The sequence below is a fragment of the Dichomitus squalens genome (genome assembly GCF_000275845.1).
Source record: "Dichomitus squalens LYAD-421 SS1 unplaced genomic scaffold DICSQscaffold_68, whole genome shotgun sequence".
Classification (NCBI taxonomy): Eukaryota; Fungi; Basidiomycota; class Agaricomycetes; order Polyporales; family Polyporaceae; genus Dichomitus; species Dichomitus squalens.
In genome coordinates, this window is record NW_006766950.1 from 87,544 (window position 1) to 104,162 (window position 16,619).

Here is a 16,619-nt window from a genome sequence, read left to right on the forward strand (position 1 = left end):
AAGTGCAAACGAGACGGCAATTGTGCAAATTGTTATGGGCAGATCGCTCACAGGGGAGGATGGTGGGTAAGGGAGTGCTAGGGTGCTGCAGACAAGGAGACCAGGAGAGACAACACTTCGAAGTTCGAAGTTCGAGCTGCACTTGTCGTCGAGGTTCTCTCGGATCACGCCATGCCGAGGTCATGTGATGAGCAACTGGAGATCCAGCGGAAGGTCCGCTGGAATCCCACATATTTTGTTGAGGACTGGAAATCCACAAGAATACGCACTGGATCTCTACAATCCCAGGAATTCCACTGGCCTGCCACCACCACCTGTCTAGCAGTGTAGGAGGCCAAGAGGTGATGCTATCGATTTTGCTTGAGGGCCTGTGGAGGAAGATAAGATGGTATAGGCCTCGCCACAGGGCAGGAGAAGCGCTCTGATAACGCATAAGCAGAGGCAGAGGCAGTCTGGCTTTCGAGTTGAGTGGCGGAAATATGACGGATTGGCTTGGCACACGATCGACTGGCGTCGATCAAGTGTTGACGGTTGCAGCTGGTGAACATGAACAGGCTGTTTGTTTGACACAAACAGTACAGATCCGAGCAGCCTAGAGACGGGAAGGACACAGGACGTACGGCCTTGCGGCTTCGCCGGGCTGTTTGTGCGACCCCATCTATCTCTGTACGCCTACGTGACATGGCGTCCACACGTCGTTGACATCCTCGTTGTGCCACGGTTTCACCGGTGCACAGTGTGGACTGAGACGGCCAGAAGTGTGGACTGAGAGAAAGTCCACTGAAGGAGTAATTGCAGCCACAGGGCTGGGATATGATGACCAACCCCCAGAAAGTGGGGGCAGCCGTGGGACGAGCCAGGTACGCCTGTCATGCGATGGAGCGACGATGGCAGAATTGGACTAAGTGGGGAACGTAAGTAGCACAGCCGGCCGAAGGATGCAACGCTAGCACGGGGAGCAGGCAGCTAGCGAGCGCAGCGATAGTTTGATAAGTGGTTGCGTCGGAGCCGCGCGGACAGGCGTCCAAGAGCGCATTCCTCCTCAAAGAGGCATGGAGCGGGCTGGCGATCGCTGTTGCATGCGAGGTTGCTATCGTGGACTGCTATATTTGGTGCGGCATCGGGGGAGTCTCTCGGAGGACGGCTGTCGAGGCACGGCCGTGGTGCCTCAACCGGTATGCCAAGCGGCTGATCGGGCAAATGCGATCGGGGGCTTATCGCACCGCTTCGTCGCGACCCCGGACTACGCCAGCGCCCACAACCCAACCACACACGATCGCGACCGGTGCCGACGCTGCAGAGGACGACGAAGAGCACAGGAAACTCGCCCAGGACGCTTGCAGAGTCGTGCGAGTGCCGTGCCGGAGCAGAGCGACGACATCGTGGAGTGCAGAGACGGGCTTGGCCTGCGGCACGGGGAGGGACAGAGGGAGAGGGAGATAAACTCGCGGGCTGTGATTGGCCGATAAGTAGGATGCGGTTCGCGGCCTGTCGTCAAACATATGAACGGTGCGGGGGGCGTCTCAGCCCAGGGCCCGCCCAGTCCGGAGCGCAAAACTGCCAGCCTTTATCTGCACCCAGAAGTTCCCAACCGGTCCCCTTCTTCTTCTCATCCGAACGCCTACCTTCGTTCGTCGCCGTCGCCCAGCCCGACGCGCTCGCCGCACCTCCCCAGGACCGACTCTAGCAGCGCAACCCCGCCCCGCGCAGAGTAGCCATGGTCAACATCACCTACGACGCCTGTGAGTTTCCCCACCTCACTCCCGCGCTCCGTGCGCAGCTACTCACCGCTCCGTTACGTGTACAGCGGAATCCATCGAGTACAATGATCCCTCGGGCACTACGGATGTCTACAGTCCGGGAGACATTGCTTGGGTCCTGACTTCAACAGCCCTCGTATGGATCATGATTCCGGGTGTCGGTTTCTTCTACTCAGGTCTTCTGAGGAGAAAGAACGCGCTGTCCATGATCTGGGCTTCTATGATGACTCTTGCCGTTGTTTCTTTCCAAGTGAGTATACTTCAGTAGATGTGATTGCAGAGACGTCGACGCTGACATGTCGTGCAGTGGTTCTTCTGGGGGTGAGTCCTCCGGCGTAGATGCCATGCATGTGCCAACGCTGACTTGTACCAAAGCTATTCGCTAGCATTTAGCGATACCGCGAGCGCATATATTGGTGACCTGAGTGCGTATATGCGCTATATCTCTTGCAATGCTTTCCGTAACCCACGTATCATCGTAGGGTACTTCGGCCTCAAGGGTGTTCTCGCACAGCCCTCAATAGGCAGCGTGAGGGTCCCCGCGCTCGTCTTCTGTGTCTTCCAGCTCATGTTCGCGGCTATCACGTACGTCCTGATTTTCTATTCACATCTGCCAGTCACCCATCGGCCCACCTGTGTCCAGACCTATCCTCGCCATTGGCGCCATCGCCGAGCGTGGCCGCCTAGGTCCTATCATGGTCTTCGTGTTCATCTGGTCGACAATCGTTTACGACCCCATCGCCTGCTGGACATGGAACTCCAATGGCTGGTCCTTCGTGCTTGGCGGCCTCGACTTCGCCGGAGGAACGCCCGTCCACATCTCGTCCGGTACCGCCGCACTTGCCATTTCCATCTACCTCGGTAAGCGCCGGGGATACGGCACCGAACGCCTTGCCTACAAGCCGCACAACACCACCTACGTGGTGCTTGGCACGGTCTTCCTGTGGTTCGGTTGGTTTGGATTCAACGGCGGTTCTGCCCTTGCCGCGAACTTGCGCGCGACCCAGGCTTGTATCGTGACGAACCTTGCGGCCAGCGTCGGCGGTCTCACTTGGATGCTCTGGGACTACCGTCTCGAGAAGAAGTGGTCCGCGGTCGGGTTCTGCTCTGGCGCCATCTCGGGTTTGGTCGCGATTACTCCTGGGTCTGGTTACGTCGGCTCGCGTATGTGCATCTTTTCCTTCGTGCTACCTGCTGGCCCGTGCTCATCCGGATTCAACCGCTAATGCAGCTGCTGCCGTGCTCTTTGGCGTCATGGCCGGCACGCTGTGCAACTTCGCCACGCAGCTGAAGTTCATCTTCGGTTATGACGACTGCCTTGATGTGCGTACATGGCCCATCCCTCCCTACTGTCCTGCTACGCAGCCGCTAACGTCTACACTCGCTCGCTCAGATCTTCGCGTCACATGCCATCGGCGGCGTCATCGGCAACGTCCTCACGGGCCTCTTCGCGCAGGCGAGCGTCGCCGGCTTCGACGGCAACCTCGCGCCGATCGCGGGCGGCTGGCTCGACCACCACTACGTGCAGCTCGGCTACCAGATCGCGGACTCGGTCGCGGGCATGTCGTACTCGTTCGTCGTCACCACGATCATCCTCTGGGTCATGCACTTCGTCCCCGGCCTGCGCCTGCGCGCGAGCGAGGAGGCGGAGATCCTCGGCATCGACGACGCGGAGATGGGCGAGTTCGCGTACGACTACGTCGGGATCGACCTCGGCAACGGCGGCGCGCACGAGTACCAGGACGACACGCACTCGCACGGCGCGCTGCCCCCGGCGGCGGGCGGGCGGGAGCCGAGGCACGTGGCGGTGCATGAGGCGCGGCACGAGAGCAGCAGCGATGTGGAGCATGAGAAGCAGGCGGCGCAGGCTGCGTGAGCGTCGGAGGGGCAGAAAAGCATGGACGGACAGACAGGCGCATGACTAGAGAAAGAGGCGAGGATCGTAAGGGGGTTGGCAAACAATACATTGGTTGAGATAGGCCTTCCATCTATCGTATAAGCTAATCTATCGTGTAGGATCATAACGTTCACTCTGTTTGTTCGAGCGCGCCGGTGTCGATGTTGGAAGTGTTCCGTGTAGCGTTCATCTCGCACTAATAGGACTACAATTTTTTGCGAAGACAGGGTATGGGAGTGCGGTGACTTGAAGTTCACGTCGGTTCATTTGCAACGGCTCCGGTGCGGGTCGAGTCTACACCGTCGCAAGGGCACTACGTATACGCGACGATGACGCGCGCGATGCGTATACTAGCTCTATAGGCCTTTGGAAGTTTTCCGAACCTGCGTTTGACCCGACTTCCCAGGCCCTCTCGAATGAGCTCTGCACTGCTGCATGCATCTACGGGGGTGTCCGGAGAAGGTCGGAGCGACGTCTGCACTCGCATCTCCCATGCCATCACCGCCTGTGGCTTGGACATCCTCGCCGCCGCCACGCCGGTGCCACAGCACCCGTCTGCTGCAAGCCAGTGTCAGAGTTGGCATGTAGCTCGTACAAGGCGGTCCAGTCTCCTTGACCAACAATGAATCAATGCGTCAAGGCTTGGCCCACAAGGGGTATCGCGCTGTGGTCAAGTGCCAGTTGAGAGCAGAGGTGTGCGGGTCAAGACTCGACCCCTTGACCCTCTCGGCTTGACCCCGACTCGGGGTCTGACCCGGGTCTGACCTTTTCGAGGGGTCAACACGTGATGCACGGTCGGCCCTCGCGTAGAATAGTCGACCGCGTACTACCGAGAGCGCCGGAAGGGTGAAAGTGCCCAGCTGGCAGCGCAAGGCAGACTCATAAGTATGCCACATTGGCGGCGTGATGTGCTAGCAGTAGATGTCGTTTGTGTGTGTTCGCTCGTCCTTGCTGCTCCTGCGGGCGTGGAGGTCGGGTAGTGCGTCTGCGCTGCGCCTTGCACCTCTCCGAGTCCTCGCTGGTTTCCCGAACACACTCCTCTGGGTCGGCATCCATCTTCACCATGACAAGTCTCTCGCAGCGTTCCTGAAGGCCATCGGTTTCACCCTCCCGCTTATGGATGGCCGAGACGTTGCCAGTGGGCAGTTGGAAAGAACAGTTCGTGGCCGCTACAGGCGAGCTCGCTCGAGCAGTGAGTGGCGAACGGCCGGCCGACCCGGCGATTCACGTGCCCGGAAGCTCCGACGTTGATGTCGCCTTGGCTTGACCCAGGGTCTGACCCCAAGGGGTCTGACCTGGCGGGTCAGCCAAGCACATGTCTGGTTGAGAGCGTCCGCCCGGGGCTTTAGCGGATGAGCATGATTTATGTTGAAGCCCGGGGACGAAGCTGGGGTGGCGTCTGCATCCCATCTTGGATATGCTCTGGCAATCTCAAGTGTCATGAGCATCATGGAGTGCCTGCATAAATTGGGGAACGGTTGAAAGCGATCTGTTGTTGAAGGCTTTGGCGCTTGTATAAAGCCTTCTAGTTACTCGGGCCTTAACTTCTTGAGTTGACAATTCAGGTTGGGGGTAGTTCTTTGGGGTGACCCTGACCTACTCACATCTAGGGTTCAATTGTACGACCCAATCATGAAGATCGCAAGTCTGCAGCATGCATAAGAGGGGTCTTGTTGATAATGGCGCTGCGCTCAGAAAAGACCGCAAGGTTTCGGTGACGAAAACAGCACACATAGTATTGATCATGTTACTTCTTCCAGGTACTACCAGTACCGCCCGATATATATCACAGCAAAGAACGAATCATCCAACTCTCTAAGCAACCATCTAAGAGTCGTCGTCGTCGTCGTCGTCGCCACCGAAGTTGGTAGCAGGACCGTCGAACTGGACGGACTCGCAGTCCATGCTGCCGTCCGAGCAGTGAGGGATGAGAGTCTCCTGGGCACCGGCTGTAGGGAAGAGTCGCTGTCAGCGCCACTGCATGATACGGCGACCGCGAACAGAAACCATGACACTCACGGTCGGTGGTGAGGGACGGGAACGGCTCGGTCGTGCACGAGAGCTCGAGGTCGTCGGGGCCCAAGGTAGCCGGGAACGTGGCGGGCTTTCCGGTGGCGGGCAGGGGCGTGGGGATGACGGCGGAGCAGTTGACGAGGTCCGCGGCGTTGTGGCCGAGGACGGCGAGCTTGGCCATGGCAGCCTTGAAGGACTGGGCCATGAAGTCCTGCTGGTTGACGAAGCCCTGCCAGAAGCACGCGGTGCGCGAGTCGTGGGCGAGGCCGAAGTCAGATTGGAGGCGGAGCTCGCCAACGTCGGTGCCGTTCGTGACGGGGATAGGAGAGGCGACCTCGCCGGTGTTGTTGTCCGTTCCGGGGAAGCCGGTACCCTTGAGAAGGACCTCCAGGAAGATCTGGGTGTCAAAAGTGAAGGGCGTCTGGGAGGGTATGACCTTAGAGAGCATTTCGAACAAAGGAGATCACGTTACTCACACTGTCGAAGGGCGCAGCGTCGAGCGTGGGGTCGACGTGGTCCGCACGGGCGACGGTGTGCGAAGCGAGGAGGGAGACGACCTCGAAGGGCGTGAAGCCTCCTGCATCGTCGAAGCGGGCCAGAATGTCGTCGATGCTGTCCTGGGGCTCTGGGATGAGGCCGTCGATGGCGGGGGCGGTACCGTTGGGACGACCGGCAAGGAATTCGAGCTGAGGTGCACCCTAATGAAGAAAAGTCATTAGCACGGCAAGTCACGTGGTGTGAGAAGAACGGTATGTACGCACAGGGCAGTTAGTGATGGCGACAGCACCTGCGAACTGGACGAGATCACCGGGGGAGATGTTGGGGAACTGCGACATGAACGGGATCAGGTTGTTGACACTGTCGGCGATACCGAGATTGGCGAAGAAGGCCGGCTCGACGGTTGGGAACAGGAGCATCGAACCGTCAGCTCCTCCACCACTGCATATCAATTGTGATCAGCTCCGGACTTGTCATAGAGCTTGGCTGCTACTCACGCCGAGGGACCCAAGCTCTGCGAGATGGCAATGGCATCGTCTGCGCAGTATGTTTAGTACCTCACCGACGCTGTACGAATGCAGAGGGCTTACGGAAAGTGAGACGGAGAAGCTCGTGAGCTGGAGTAGTAGAGCGTGAGACCGTGATCATTACTATCACATACAATCGACCTACCATCTTCACCACAATCGCTCTGGATGACCTGGTCGTTGAGTGCCTCCCTGAGCTACATGGCATGTCATTTGAGTGTCGAGCATATCACAGCGTAGCGCAACCACGACCTACCGGAATGAACTCGCAGCACACTGAGTCTGGAACTACGGTGCCGTCGGAACAGGTGACTGTTGACTGAGTTGGCGCAGCACTCGCCAACGTAGCGAGGGTGACGAGGGCGAGGATGGACGACCACTTGAAAGCCATTGCGTATTCTGGAGAGCGGTGTACTGCTGAGTAGAACGCGAAGTCCAGAGGGGGATCCGAGCAGAGAACTGGATGTCCTGGGGCAGATGTCTGTACTCTGGTCATCTTTTATACCTCTTTGCTGCAGTTATTTTCGCGATTAACACGGAGGAGAGGCGGTGGTGGCACTGACCGACAGTTTGTCGCGTTCACAAGGATGTGGAAACAGAAGGGCGATATGGGGACAATTGGGGTATCGTTGTATGTCTCCTAGCGATCCATAGCATTGGGCTGGGGACCACCACAGAATGTCGTGCCAGGCAGGTTGCCAATCAGACGTCGAGGGTTTGAAAATATGTCAGAAGAAGTCACCGTGGGCAGCATACTTGGCAACGAACGGACCTTAGCTTCGGCATATGCACGATGCGCCTACGCGTCCATGGGAGTGGGGTTCGGCTATCGCATCGACCGCAGAACAGTTTCGCATACATGTTCTATTTAGCACCGCGAAGTACTTACATATTTATGGCTATTCATGGTAACGGATGTGCGCCTTGTTCGTCCTAGGATATATCAGGAGATAGTGCCATTTCCTTCGTCGCTGGCGGGGCTCGAACATAGCTTGGGAACGTCCGCAAACCGCGAGAGCGGCTCAGAACTACGACAAAGTGCTGCTCAATGATGCTTGACGAAGTGCATATTCGTGAGCTCATCTCTTCCGCCACTTGTAGGCGCAAGCTGCCTCTTGGCAAGGATCGCACAGCCGCCGATCTCCGGGGACTCCGTCGGTTCCGTTAGGTGCCTAGCGGAGACCCAAGAGATTTGAACCGCGTTTCCTGATTGGCAGTCTGGATTTACAGTTTCAGACCTGTTCGTATTGACAGGTACAGTGTCGGCCGAGAAAAGCACAAGAATGATCTCGTGGCGATTCTACAGCGATCCAGGGGCAACAACTCTATGTCGCTCTCGAGAACTCCCATGGTGCCGAGCAGCGCATTTACTGGACCCCAATTCGAGCGGAGCAGAACGCGCGGGGACGTACCTCGAAGCTCTCCAAATGTAAGCAACCGCAGAATATGCATCGCAATGCCAGCCTTCTACGATGGGTATCAGACAATGCAGCTGGAAATGTTGATTTACGGTGAAGGAAGCTGCTAGGGAAGCATACGGTGGATACGGGAAAGTTGAGAACTTTACGTGGTGGCTTGTTGGTTGTTGAGTGGCAGGACATTCGTACTCCGCTATACAGCCGCCAGGTGCCGAAAGTCAGTTGCCGCTAGCGCTTTCACTTATACCTTGGCTCTGCCGAGTCGCTGAAGGAAGTGGTATCTTGTTTTCCTCACTTTAGCTCATCTATTCTTTGCACCTTGAGAGGCTTGTCGATCGGTTGCGGGAAATTCAGTCCAACTGGAGCCGCTCCCTGATAGATGCTTCCCACTACCTAAGATGCCGACCCCTTTGCCCGTGAGACGCATCTACACTGGTGGGGCTACCGTGAGGCGGCACCGAACGCGACTAGTACTATAGGCGGAGCATTTCGGCTACCACTGACAGTTCTCTGATTACTATTCGTCGCCGCTCCTATTTGCTGTTGCAATCGGACTATGGAGGCATCCTGTGGACAACAAAGTTGTGACCCAAACCTGAGCAGGTATGTTTGCAGATAACTTTGCGGGCCCAGATTAGTGGTCAGAGCTGGCACGAGTTTTACCGTGCTAGCTGTGCTTTCCGTTCAATGTTAGTCAAAGTCATTCATTCGCCGATATTATACTCCGTATCAGCGAACAAGAACAAGTGTGGCGTGGACATTACGCTATGCTTGAAACTACTGCTGGTGGTAGATTCGTGAAAGTCACTGAGGCATTTGGGGCTGAGTAGGGATTGAACGGCTTGTCTCTACATGGTTGAAATAACCGCTTACCACCGTTCTTAGATTAGGATTTGGATTAGTCCTTATGACAGCATCACCATGCTCGAGGACACCATTGCCCGCTCACATGGCTGTAATACTCTTCTACCCCATCCAGACGCCTGAGTTCTGTGTCAACACATTTCACGTCAACGGAGTCAGCGGCGTTCCGATGTCTGCTGGTCATCCTCTCTGAGCTACTTCGGTTGTTGCACTAGGTCTACGCTGTCTCTTTCTGTCGATCGTGCGCGATGTCAAGCATCTTGGCGCTGCTCACCTTGGACGAAATCAATGTCAGCCAATCGCATCCCCTGTCGCAGTGAGACCGCAGACTCTACTCGAATACATAGAGTACGAATCAAGAGCATAGTGAGTAGATACTACATAGAGCTGCAGCGTACGCAACTATCTTATACAGAACGAGCCATTGCATGGACTCAGGATATCACAGTGGATCATCCCGCACCCATGAAAGAGAATACCCAAGTATCCCACGAGCGATGTTGTGGCTCAGGTGTGGCTGGTTAATCTCCGCTCATCGTGGTGCGATGTCCGCAGCATAGGTATAGACAACGAAAGAAGGCCAGAGGTATGAGGATGTGAAGACAGGCCTGACAGCGTCAGGTGAGAACGATTGAACCTAGAACCTACGCAGTGACCCGGTGATACCGTACCGTCGACACACGTCGATCGAGCGCGGCAAACGCAGCGTCGTTCAGCTGGGCAAGGGGCCCGGAGAACATGGCCTCTTGCCCTAGAGAAACGACGACGCCCCGGAGTCCGGAGACGACATCACCCATGGAGCGCATGATCGAGATGCTTGTCGCGCTGTTCAGCGCGCCGTTGACTGAGCGCAGGCATTCGTGGATGCGCACAGACAGCTCGGCAAGGGACGCGCGCGCAGTCTCGAGCGCACGAGCATCGGCAGCGAGGTCTTTGGCCTTCTGCCTGAGCGCGTCTATGCGGGAACAGAGGCGGAGCCCCTCCGCGCGTTCGTTCTCGAGTTTTTGGGTCTGGACCTGCAGTTGATCACGAGCGGTCCGTAGTTGCGACTCGAGCCGAGATACGATTTCCTTCTGTTCGTCAACGGGCGCTTGGAGCGCCTCGCGGTCCACGATGGCTAGGACGTCGACAAAACTAGTTTCTGAGGCTCGGGGTATGAGGGCGATTATAAGGGCACCCTGAGTGCAACAACAACAATGAGCTTTCCGGCACATGCGGTGAGGGACTGGATACCTACCCCTAAGCGTGCAAGATCTCGCGTTCTCGTTTTCCTCTCTAAGCGGGACTCGGCCCTATCGAGCTCGTGTTCTGCCTGGTGGAACTCTGCGTTCAGATTCACGATATGGGCGTTGAGGATCTGGATACGCTCCTCCGTGGCACCAGCGAGATAGTCCGCCTCCCCGAGCTCGAAGGAGGTCTTTTGGAGGGCGTCCTCGACGTCACGGCCTTCGCCCAGGTTCCTCATGAGGCGCTCTCCCGTCTCCATGAGCCATCGAGAGACCGTGGCATGAGCGGAACCGAGGCTCTGACCGAAAGGCGTCAGTAACAGTACCAGAGTGGGCGCGAAGACTCACCTCGACCACCATCTGGCTAAATGCAAGAAATTGCCCAAGCGTTGCCTGAGGGTAGTTCTTCTCGATGAGCTCCGACCCGGTCGTCGGTCGAGTGTTGTCCTGAAGTAGTACGACAACGCCGTTGAGGGCGCAGATAGCGCGCTGCACGTCTGAGACAATCAAAGGCTTGTAGTCGGAGTCCATGGTGCGTAGGGATGCAACGCAGACGAGACGAAGACCCACGGCCCTGGACCCCTACTTAAGAGCAGGGGTATAACAACTTCGAGCGGACGTCGTGCACGTGTATGCGGCATGGTGATTTTGGGTTGATCGTCCGGGCCTGAACTGGCAAGGCACTAATAGTGACATATTCCACATACGGTGAGGGAAGGAGGGCGGAGAGCGAGTGGCTTCTTTTGTCGCATGCAGCTGTCATATCGAGTATTGTGAAGCCTCAATGCACGGGGGGCAGGGCAGATGTACTTTTTCTGTGAAGGCGGTGGCATCGGCTGTCCTAGACTATAAACAGCTGACTCTGCGAGGCAAACTGCGGGATCGTCATTCTTGAGGGGTCGTAGCCCACGGAATTTCTCCGCTGGAAGTGGGCAAGAGAAGAAAGACTGATACTTGCGCAGGCCCGGGCTGAAGCGCTGAGCGCTATGCTATGGTCAAGCCGAGAGTGCTGGTGTACAAATATATCCAAACTCACCGTGGGCGTCCATATGAGCGCTTCTTACTGCATGTAAAGAGGCCTCTGCTACTAGGGAGCGACGTTCTGTACACATGCTTTGCGCGACTCTACGCTGGTCAACGCTCAGTCAATATTCTTCGGTATTGCTCAAATAGGACTTTGTGCGCTTGTCAGTGGGATACGGATGTCGCCTCCCAGCGATTCCGATGAAGTCGACTTCTCATCGTTCGCGTCGTGGGACCGGATGCGCTGTGTTGCGTACTGTCTACTCTGACGCTCTTAGCTCCGAGACTTATTGGCTTTGCAACGGCTCTATAACGCAGTGATACAAGGACGCTTCTCCAATTAGAGGCCAAAGTGTCGACCTGACGCTTCTTGGAAAGTGCGGGCCCGGCGGCTCCGCGTCAGCACAGACATACATACAAATCGATGGTCTTTGTCGGAACCTTCGACGATGCCGTTGTCTGTGCATCCGCTTGAACCATTTTATATTCCTTGTGAGTCCAGTCCTTGTATCCCGTCTTACCTACTTAACTCATTGGTCAACGCCAAGCAACGTCCGACAATGACGGTGCTTCCACGGCCGTTGACGTCGCTTGCGAAACTCGGACCGGTTCAGAGGGACTCCACATACACATCACCAACGACTTGCTACAATTGGCACCTAGTTCCTGGCTTTAAGCTGGGCGATGCCCAGCGATGTCGCATCACCGGGCAGATCAGCCTGTTTCACATCCTTCCAATTAGTCCGGTCTATAGAACATCAACTCGGAAATGACAGCCCTAGCGTCGGAAGATGATACTTGCAGGCTTCATACGTCATTCCTGTCACATGTGTCTAACGCTAGCTCCGACTTCCATTCAGCCATGAGTGTGGTTAATCGAGTGCGATGCACCCATTGACAGTGTCCCATCTTCCCCACATCCAAATACAATCTTAAGCAGGCAAGCCCTCCTCTCCTACGACATATTGACTCTAATGATTCAAGTCGTGCCTCAGGCTTCGTAGCATGACCACTGACGACAGTCTGTCTTGTGAAGGAGCCGAAATAGTTCACGGACGATCTCGGCTTGGGACAAAGGTCTGATGGAGAGAAGAGCTTGGGAGGAACCGACTCTACCGGTGACATCGGATGCACGGTCAATCAGGAATGGGCTGCCAAACACCGAATGACGCTCTTGGCGCATACGCAAATCTTAGCGCAACATCGGTACAGGTCTGGCCCAAAAGCTATATTAGCGTCGCCTTTGGCCTTCGAAGCAGACCAGTATAGCCAATTCTCTCACTTCAGCACTCGCAGTCGATTTCAACGGCCACCATGAAGTTCACTCTCGCCGCCACTTTCGTCTCGACCATCTTCCTCGTCGTTACTGCTCTTCCTCAGCCCGATGCACCCCGCCTCCAGGTACGTGCGATAGCTCATCTGACTCGTTCCTAGCTAACTCATCATTGGACATAAACAGCGTCGCACTTGCAATTTCCCTACCGTTCCTCTCCTCCGTGCCTTCAAACCTTCGGTTACGGACCACTACTACACGACCAATGCCACTCTGATGAAGAACGCGGTGGCCAACCTAGGCTTCGATCGCGAAGGAACTGCCGCGATCGTTCATCCCGACCAGACCCCGATCACGATCCCGCTCTACCAGCTTTACAGCCCTTCTTGGACGGACCACTTCTACACTACCTCGGCCAGCGAACGCGACAACGCCGCCCAGAACCTCACATACTTCGAGGAGGGCATCGCCGCTTACGTGTACGAGACGCAGTTGTGCGGTACCGTGCCGCTGTATAGGATGTACAACCCGTCGTCTACGGATCACTTTTACACGACCAACGCGACGGAGAAGGACAACGCTGTCAATAAGCTGGGGTACCATTACGAGGGGATCGCTGCCTATGTCAACCCTCAGCCCTGAAGTGAGTTTTTCGCTGCCGAACCATACGTCGCACTCTAACGAGATGTGAATTCTGTAGATCTCTGTCCTGCCAAGCTAGCGACCAAATGCGTCGTAGCAAACGATCGGGCTACGTGGACTGGGGGCTTTGAAGTATTGTCTGCTGTTCCCGTCCAGATTGTCGCTCCTTCGGATAGTACACAGTCTGTATCTGCCTAATAATATCTTTGAGCAATTCCGAAGCCATCTCGGCCATTTTCGTCCGCGTATGGATGAAATCAACACCTTCCCCAATTTGCAGGTGTCGAGGGATTGTGAAGTTTGAGTCAAAGCACGCTGGCGGCTGCATCAGTAATCGGAGCGCCGGGCAACACCCTAGAAAGCCTACTGTATGCATTAGTCGATGTGCATCAACTGGATTGTCTGGCACGAGCCAGGAAGTAATCTGGGCAGGCGGCGAACCTAGAGCACGCAAGCATGGTAACATGTCAGAGTATCATACAGACAATGATACCTCTCCAGCCCATGGCCGTGACCATCTTGTCTTCGGGCTTTGTCGACCTCTACCCGCAGCGCCGGCATGTTCCCAGTAGACGTGAAGGAGCGCTGGAGGATATCTTCTGGAAGAGGGCTGCCGAGTTGAGAACTTTGGGCTACGAACTTTCCAATAAGGTAAGGAATGGAAAGTCTTAAGAGAGTGCGATCTCAATAGGCTAGCGTCAGCGTTGGCAGTAGGGTATGATGTCTGCGGTTTCACGACCTTGAGCGTCGAGTACCCGTATTCAAGGGACCATTAACTAGAGCTCCCTCGTCCAGGCACTGCGGCGACCCCTTCAGTATACAAGACTGAGTTATATGTGATCAAGTAGAAAAGGACGATTAGTCCTTGATGAGCTAACAGCTCACGAACTCACCCCTCTTCGAGAGGTGGTCTGCTAATGCTGAACTTGAACAGAAGAAAGCCTCGAGGCTGTAGCGCCGCGTCGGCGTGGTGTGCCGGTGTACAAATAGGGCCAAGCATCGCCGCGGATTCCACTGACCCGAGCCTCAAGTCCGTACATGCCGCTTTCGTGACTACACATACGTATACCCTGTTCGACGCTCATCTGCTGGTGTGACGATGCTCAAACGCCCCCTACAGGTTGCAATGTAGTGTTATGTGAGTTACTTGAATCCCAGCTCTCCGATAATATCTGACCGTGCTAGTTGACTGTATGTAATGCAGGCCGCTTGCGTGTATGTGCCCAGTATTGCTCTGAGCTCTACGTTTTATGTGGCTTGCGACAGGCCTGTAGTACAGTACCGTGGTATGACACATAGTCAACTGACGCATCTCGGATAACGCCGTACAGCCAGATACTCACTGAAATCGACAGTCTCCTTGCCTCTTCGGATGGTAGTGCTGGTTGTGGCCACGTTGAAGCTTAACCTGGATAAAATGTCCTGTGAGTCCATCTCCTGCAAGGGGTTACCGGAAATATGACCTCAATCGCGAACATCAGGCAATATCTGGCGATATCGGTGCTTCCACGGGTGGTGACGTGGCTGCGAAACCCGAGGACAGATCCCGAGGCCACCGCACAAACACACCACCAATGACGTGCTACCATTGTTACCGAACCCCTGGCGTGTGGCTGTATTATGATCCGCCAGGATGTACGCTCCCATTTTACCGAACATTGGTCTACCCGTGGCTGGTCTTCCATCGGAAGGGCGCAAGTAGTGCGGACATAGCGTTGTGTGCGTAAGTTCGTCTATTGAGTAATCGACCACTGTTAATTCAATACATCACCGGACACATCAACTTCTTTCGCCTTCGTCTTCCAAGGGACCGGGTCTGCATAACATGAAAGTGACAGCACTAGCGTCCTAAGATGATCCTTGGATGTTCTGTAAGCCATGCCTCTGATGTGTCTGACGCTAGTCCTAACTTCCATTCAGCCATGAGCACGGCTGATCGAATGCGATTCTATAGACTTATCATCGGGATGTCCAACTTCGGTCTTCCCTACGTCGGTTTCTGTGCCACCCTACAACACATTATCTCTAACCGGTAGTCCCTTCGACTTTGCAGTACAATCACTGAACTCTGAAGCTGGGAGAAACGGTCGACGAACGACATGAGCTTCGAAGGCATCCATTACACCGACTCTGTCGGTGACAGCCATTGCAGTCTGTCAACGGGGAATGGGCAGTGAAACACCGGAGGGAACCCTTTTACTGACTTGCACCCGCTGAATTAGCATCGGTCTGGCTCTTGCTACGAAGTATATAAGCATCGCCTGGACCGCTGGAGTAGACCAGTGCCCCGCCAGTCATCACTACAGTACTCCAAGTCAATCTCAATTGTCGTCATGAAGTTCACTCTGGCTGCCGCCTTCATCTCCACCATCTTCCTCAGTGCCACCGCTCTTCCTGAGCCCGAGGCGGCCCGTCTCCAGGTGCGTGTGGCAGCACATCCTATTCAACCTTGTCTAAGTGATGACTGCATGTAAACCAGCGTCGCACCTGTAACTACCCTACCGTTCCTCTCCTCCGAGCCTGGCAACCTGTGGTCGCGGATCACTTCTATACCACGGACGCCACTGAGATGAACAACGCGGTGGCCCTCCTGGGCTACGACCGAGAGGGTAACGCGGCGACGGTTCATCCCGAGCAGACCCCGATCACGATCCCGCTCTACCGCGTCTACAACCCCGTTATTTTCGACCACTTCTACACCACCTCGGCCAGCGAACGCGACAACGCCGTCCAGGCCCTTGGGTACTCTGATGAGGGCATCGCCGCTTACGTGTACGAGACACAGCTGTGCGGTACCGTGCCTCTGTACAGGATGTTCAACGCCGTCGCCACGGACCACTTTTACACGACCGACGCGGCTGAGAAGGACAATGCCGTCAACGGAGGATACACTTACGAGGGTATTGCGGCCTATGTGAACCCTCAGCCCTGATGTGAGTTTTTGCCGCGGATTTGCGAATACCGCTCTAACCAGAAGTGGTTGCCTCAAGTCTCTTTCTTTCCTTCTTGACTAGCGACAATATGTGCCGCAACAAACGGTTAGGCTGCACGGAGGGTGTCGAGGTGTTGCTGTGTTGCTTGTAACTCAGATTTGAGACCACCACTCCTTTGGTTGCTTCTTATTCTACACCTGCGTAATCATATTCCACGGAGATCAGCGCCCTTAGTGATTCTTCATCTGGGCAGGAGGAAATACGGCAGAAGAGCTGACCTGCACAGGTGGCTATGATTGATTGGTGAAGGCTTTACTCATTTGACCGTATCTCGGTCTAGTGCACGTCACAACTAGTCAAACGTCAGAGGAAGGTGGGACGAAGCTCGATGGTCGTCGATGAGCGGTCGAGTGTATATGCCCAAACGTGGTGCACGTATTTGGGGCACAGTGTCAGGTTTCCATGCAGAGTTGCGGCAGGGCATCGCTCGGTTAGACAGCTTCCATATAAACCCGAAGCAGGAGCACGAGGCAGTGTCAGCTTCC

General features: G+C 55.7%; 5 protein-coding genes across 5 annotated transcripts; 3 read left to right on the forward strand and 2 right to left on the reverse strand.

The window, feature by feature from the left end:
• Positions 1 to 1,620: 1,620 nt before the first annotated feature.
• DICSQDRAFT_112666 (ammonium transporter) lies at positions 1,621 to 3,880 on the forward strand. The gene is made up of 8 exons (XM_007370457.1): positions 1,621 to 1,742; positions 1,808 to 2,010; positions 2,068 to 2,081; positions 2,136 to 2,185; positions 2,243 to 2,345; positions 2,404 to 2,924; positions 2,992 to 3,083; positions 3,154 to 3,880. The coding sequence occupies exons 1-8, from the start codon at positions 1,718 to 1,720 to the stop codon at positions 3,634 to 3,636; spliced, it is 1,491 nt and encodes a 496-aa protein (XP_007370519.1). The 5' UTR covers positions 1,621 to 1,717; the 3' UTR covers positions 3,637 to 3,880.
• Positions 3,881 to 5,484: 1,604 nt separating this feature from the next.
• MnP1 (manganese peroxidase) lies at positions 5,485 to 7,086 on the reverse strand (the record flags this gene model as incomplete). Its single annotated transcript, XM_007370458.1, has 8 exons — positions 5,485 to 5,606; positions 5,677 to 6,091; positions 6,147 to 6,368; positions 6,432 to 6,609; positions 6,666 to 6,705; positions 6,759 to 6,785; positions 6,841 to 6,892; positions 6,952 to 7,086. 8 exons carry the CDS (start codon positions 7,084 to 7,086, stop codon positions 5,485 to 5,487), a joined length of 1,191 nt encoding a protein of 396 aa, XP_007370520.1.
• A 2,410-nt stretch (positions 7,087 to 9,496) lies between these two features.
• DICSQDRAFT_163745 (uncharacterized protein) lies at positions 9,497 to 10,734 on the reverse strand (the record flags this gene model as incomplete). Its single annotated transcript, XM_007370459.1, has 3 exons — positions 9,497 to 10,155; positions 10,215 to 10,502; positions 10,552 to 10,734. The coding sequence occupies 3 exons, from the start codon at positions 10,732 to 10,734 to the stop codon at positions 9,622 to 9,624; spliced, it is 1,005 nt and encodes a 334-aa protein (XP_007370521.1). The 3' UTR covers positions 9,497 to 9,621.
• A 1,806-nt stretch (positions 10,735 to 12,540) lies between these two features.
• Positions 12,541 to 13,141, forward strand: DICSQDRAFT_174612 (uncharacterized protein; the record flags this gene model as incomplete). The annotated part of the gene is made up of 2 exons (XM_007370460.1): positions 12,541 to 12,627; positions 12,686 to 13,141. 2 exons carry the CDS (start codon positions 12,541 to 12,543, stop codon positions 13,139 to 13,141), a joined length of 543 nt encoding a protein of 180 aa, XP_007370522.1.
• A 1,782-nt stretch (positions 13,142 to 14,923) lies between these two features.
• On the forward strand, positions 14,924 to 16,281 carry DICSQDRAFT_183635 (uncharacterized protein). Its single transcript, XM_007370461.1, has 4 exons — positions 14,924 to 15,012; positions 15,062 to 15,561; positions 15,621 to 16,074; positions 16,132 to 16,281. Exons 2-3 carry the CDS (start codon positions 15,475 to 15,477, stop codon positions 16,071 to 16,073), a joined length of 540 nt encoding a protein of 179 aa, XP_007370523.1. The 5' UTR covers positions 14,924 to 15,012; positions 15,062 to 15,474; the 3' UTR covers position 16,074; positions 16,132 to 16,281.
• The last annotated feature ends 338 nt before the right edge of the window (positions 16,282 to 16,619 follow it).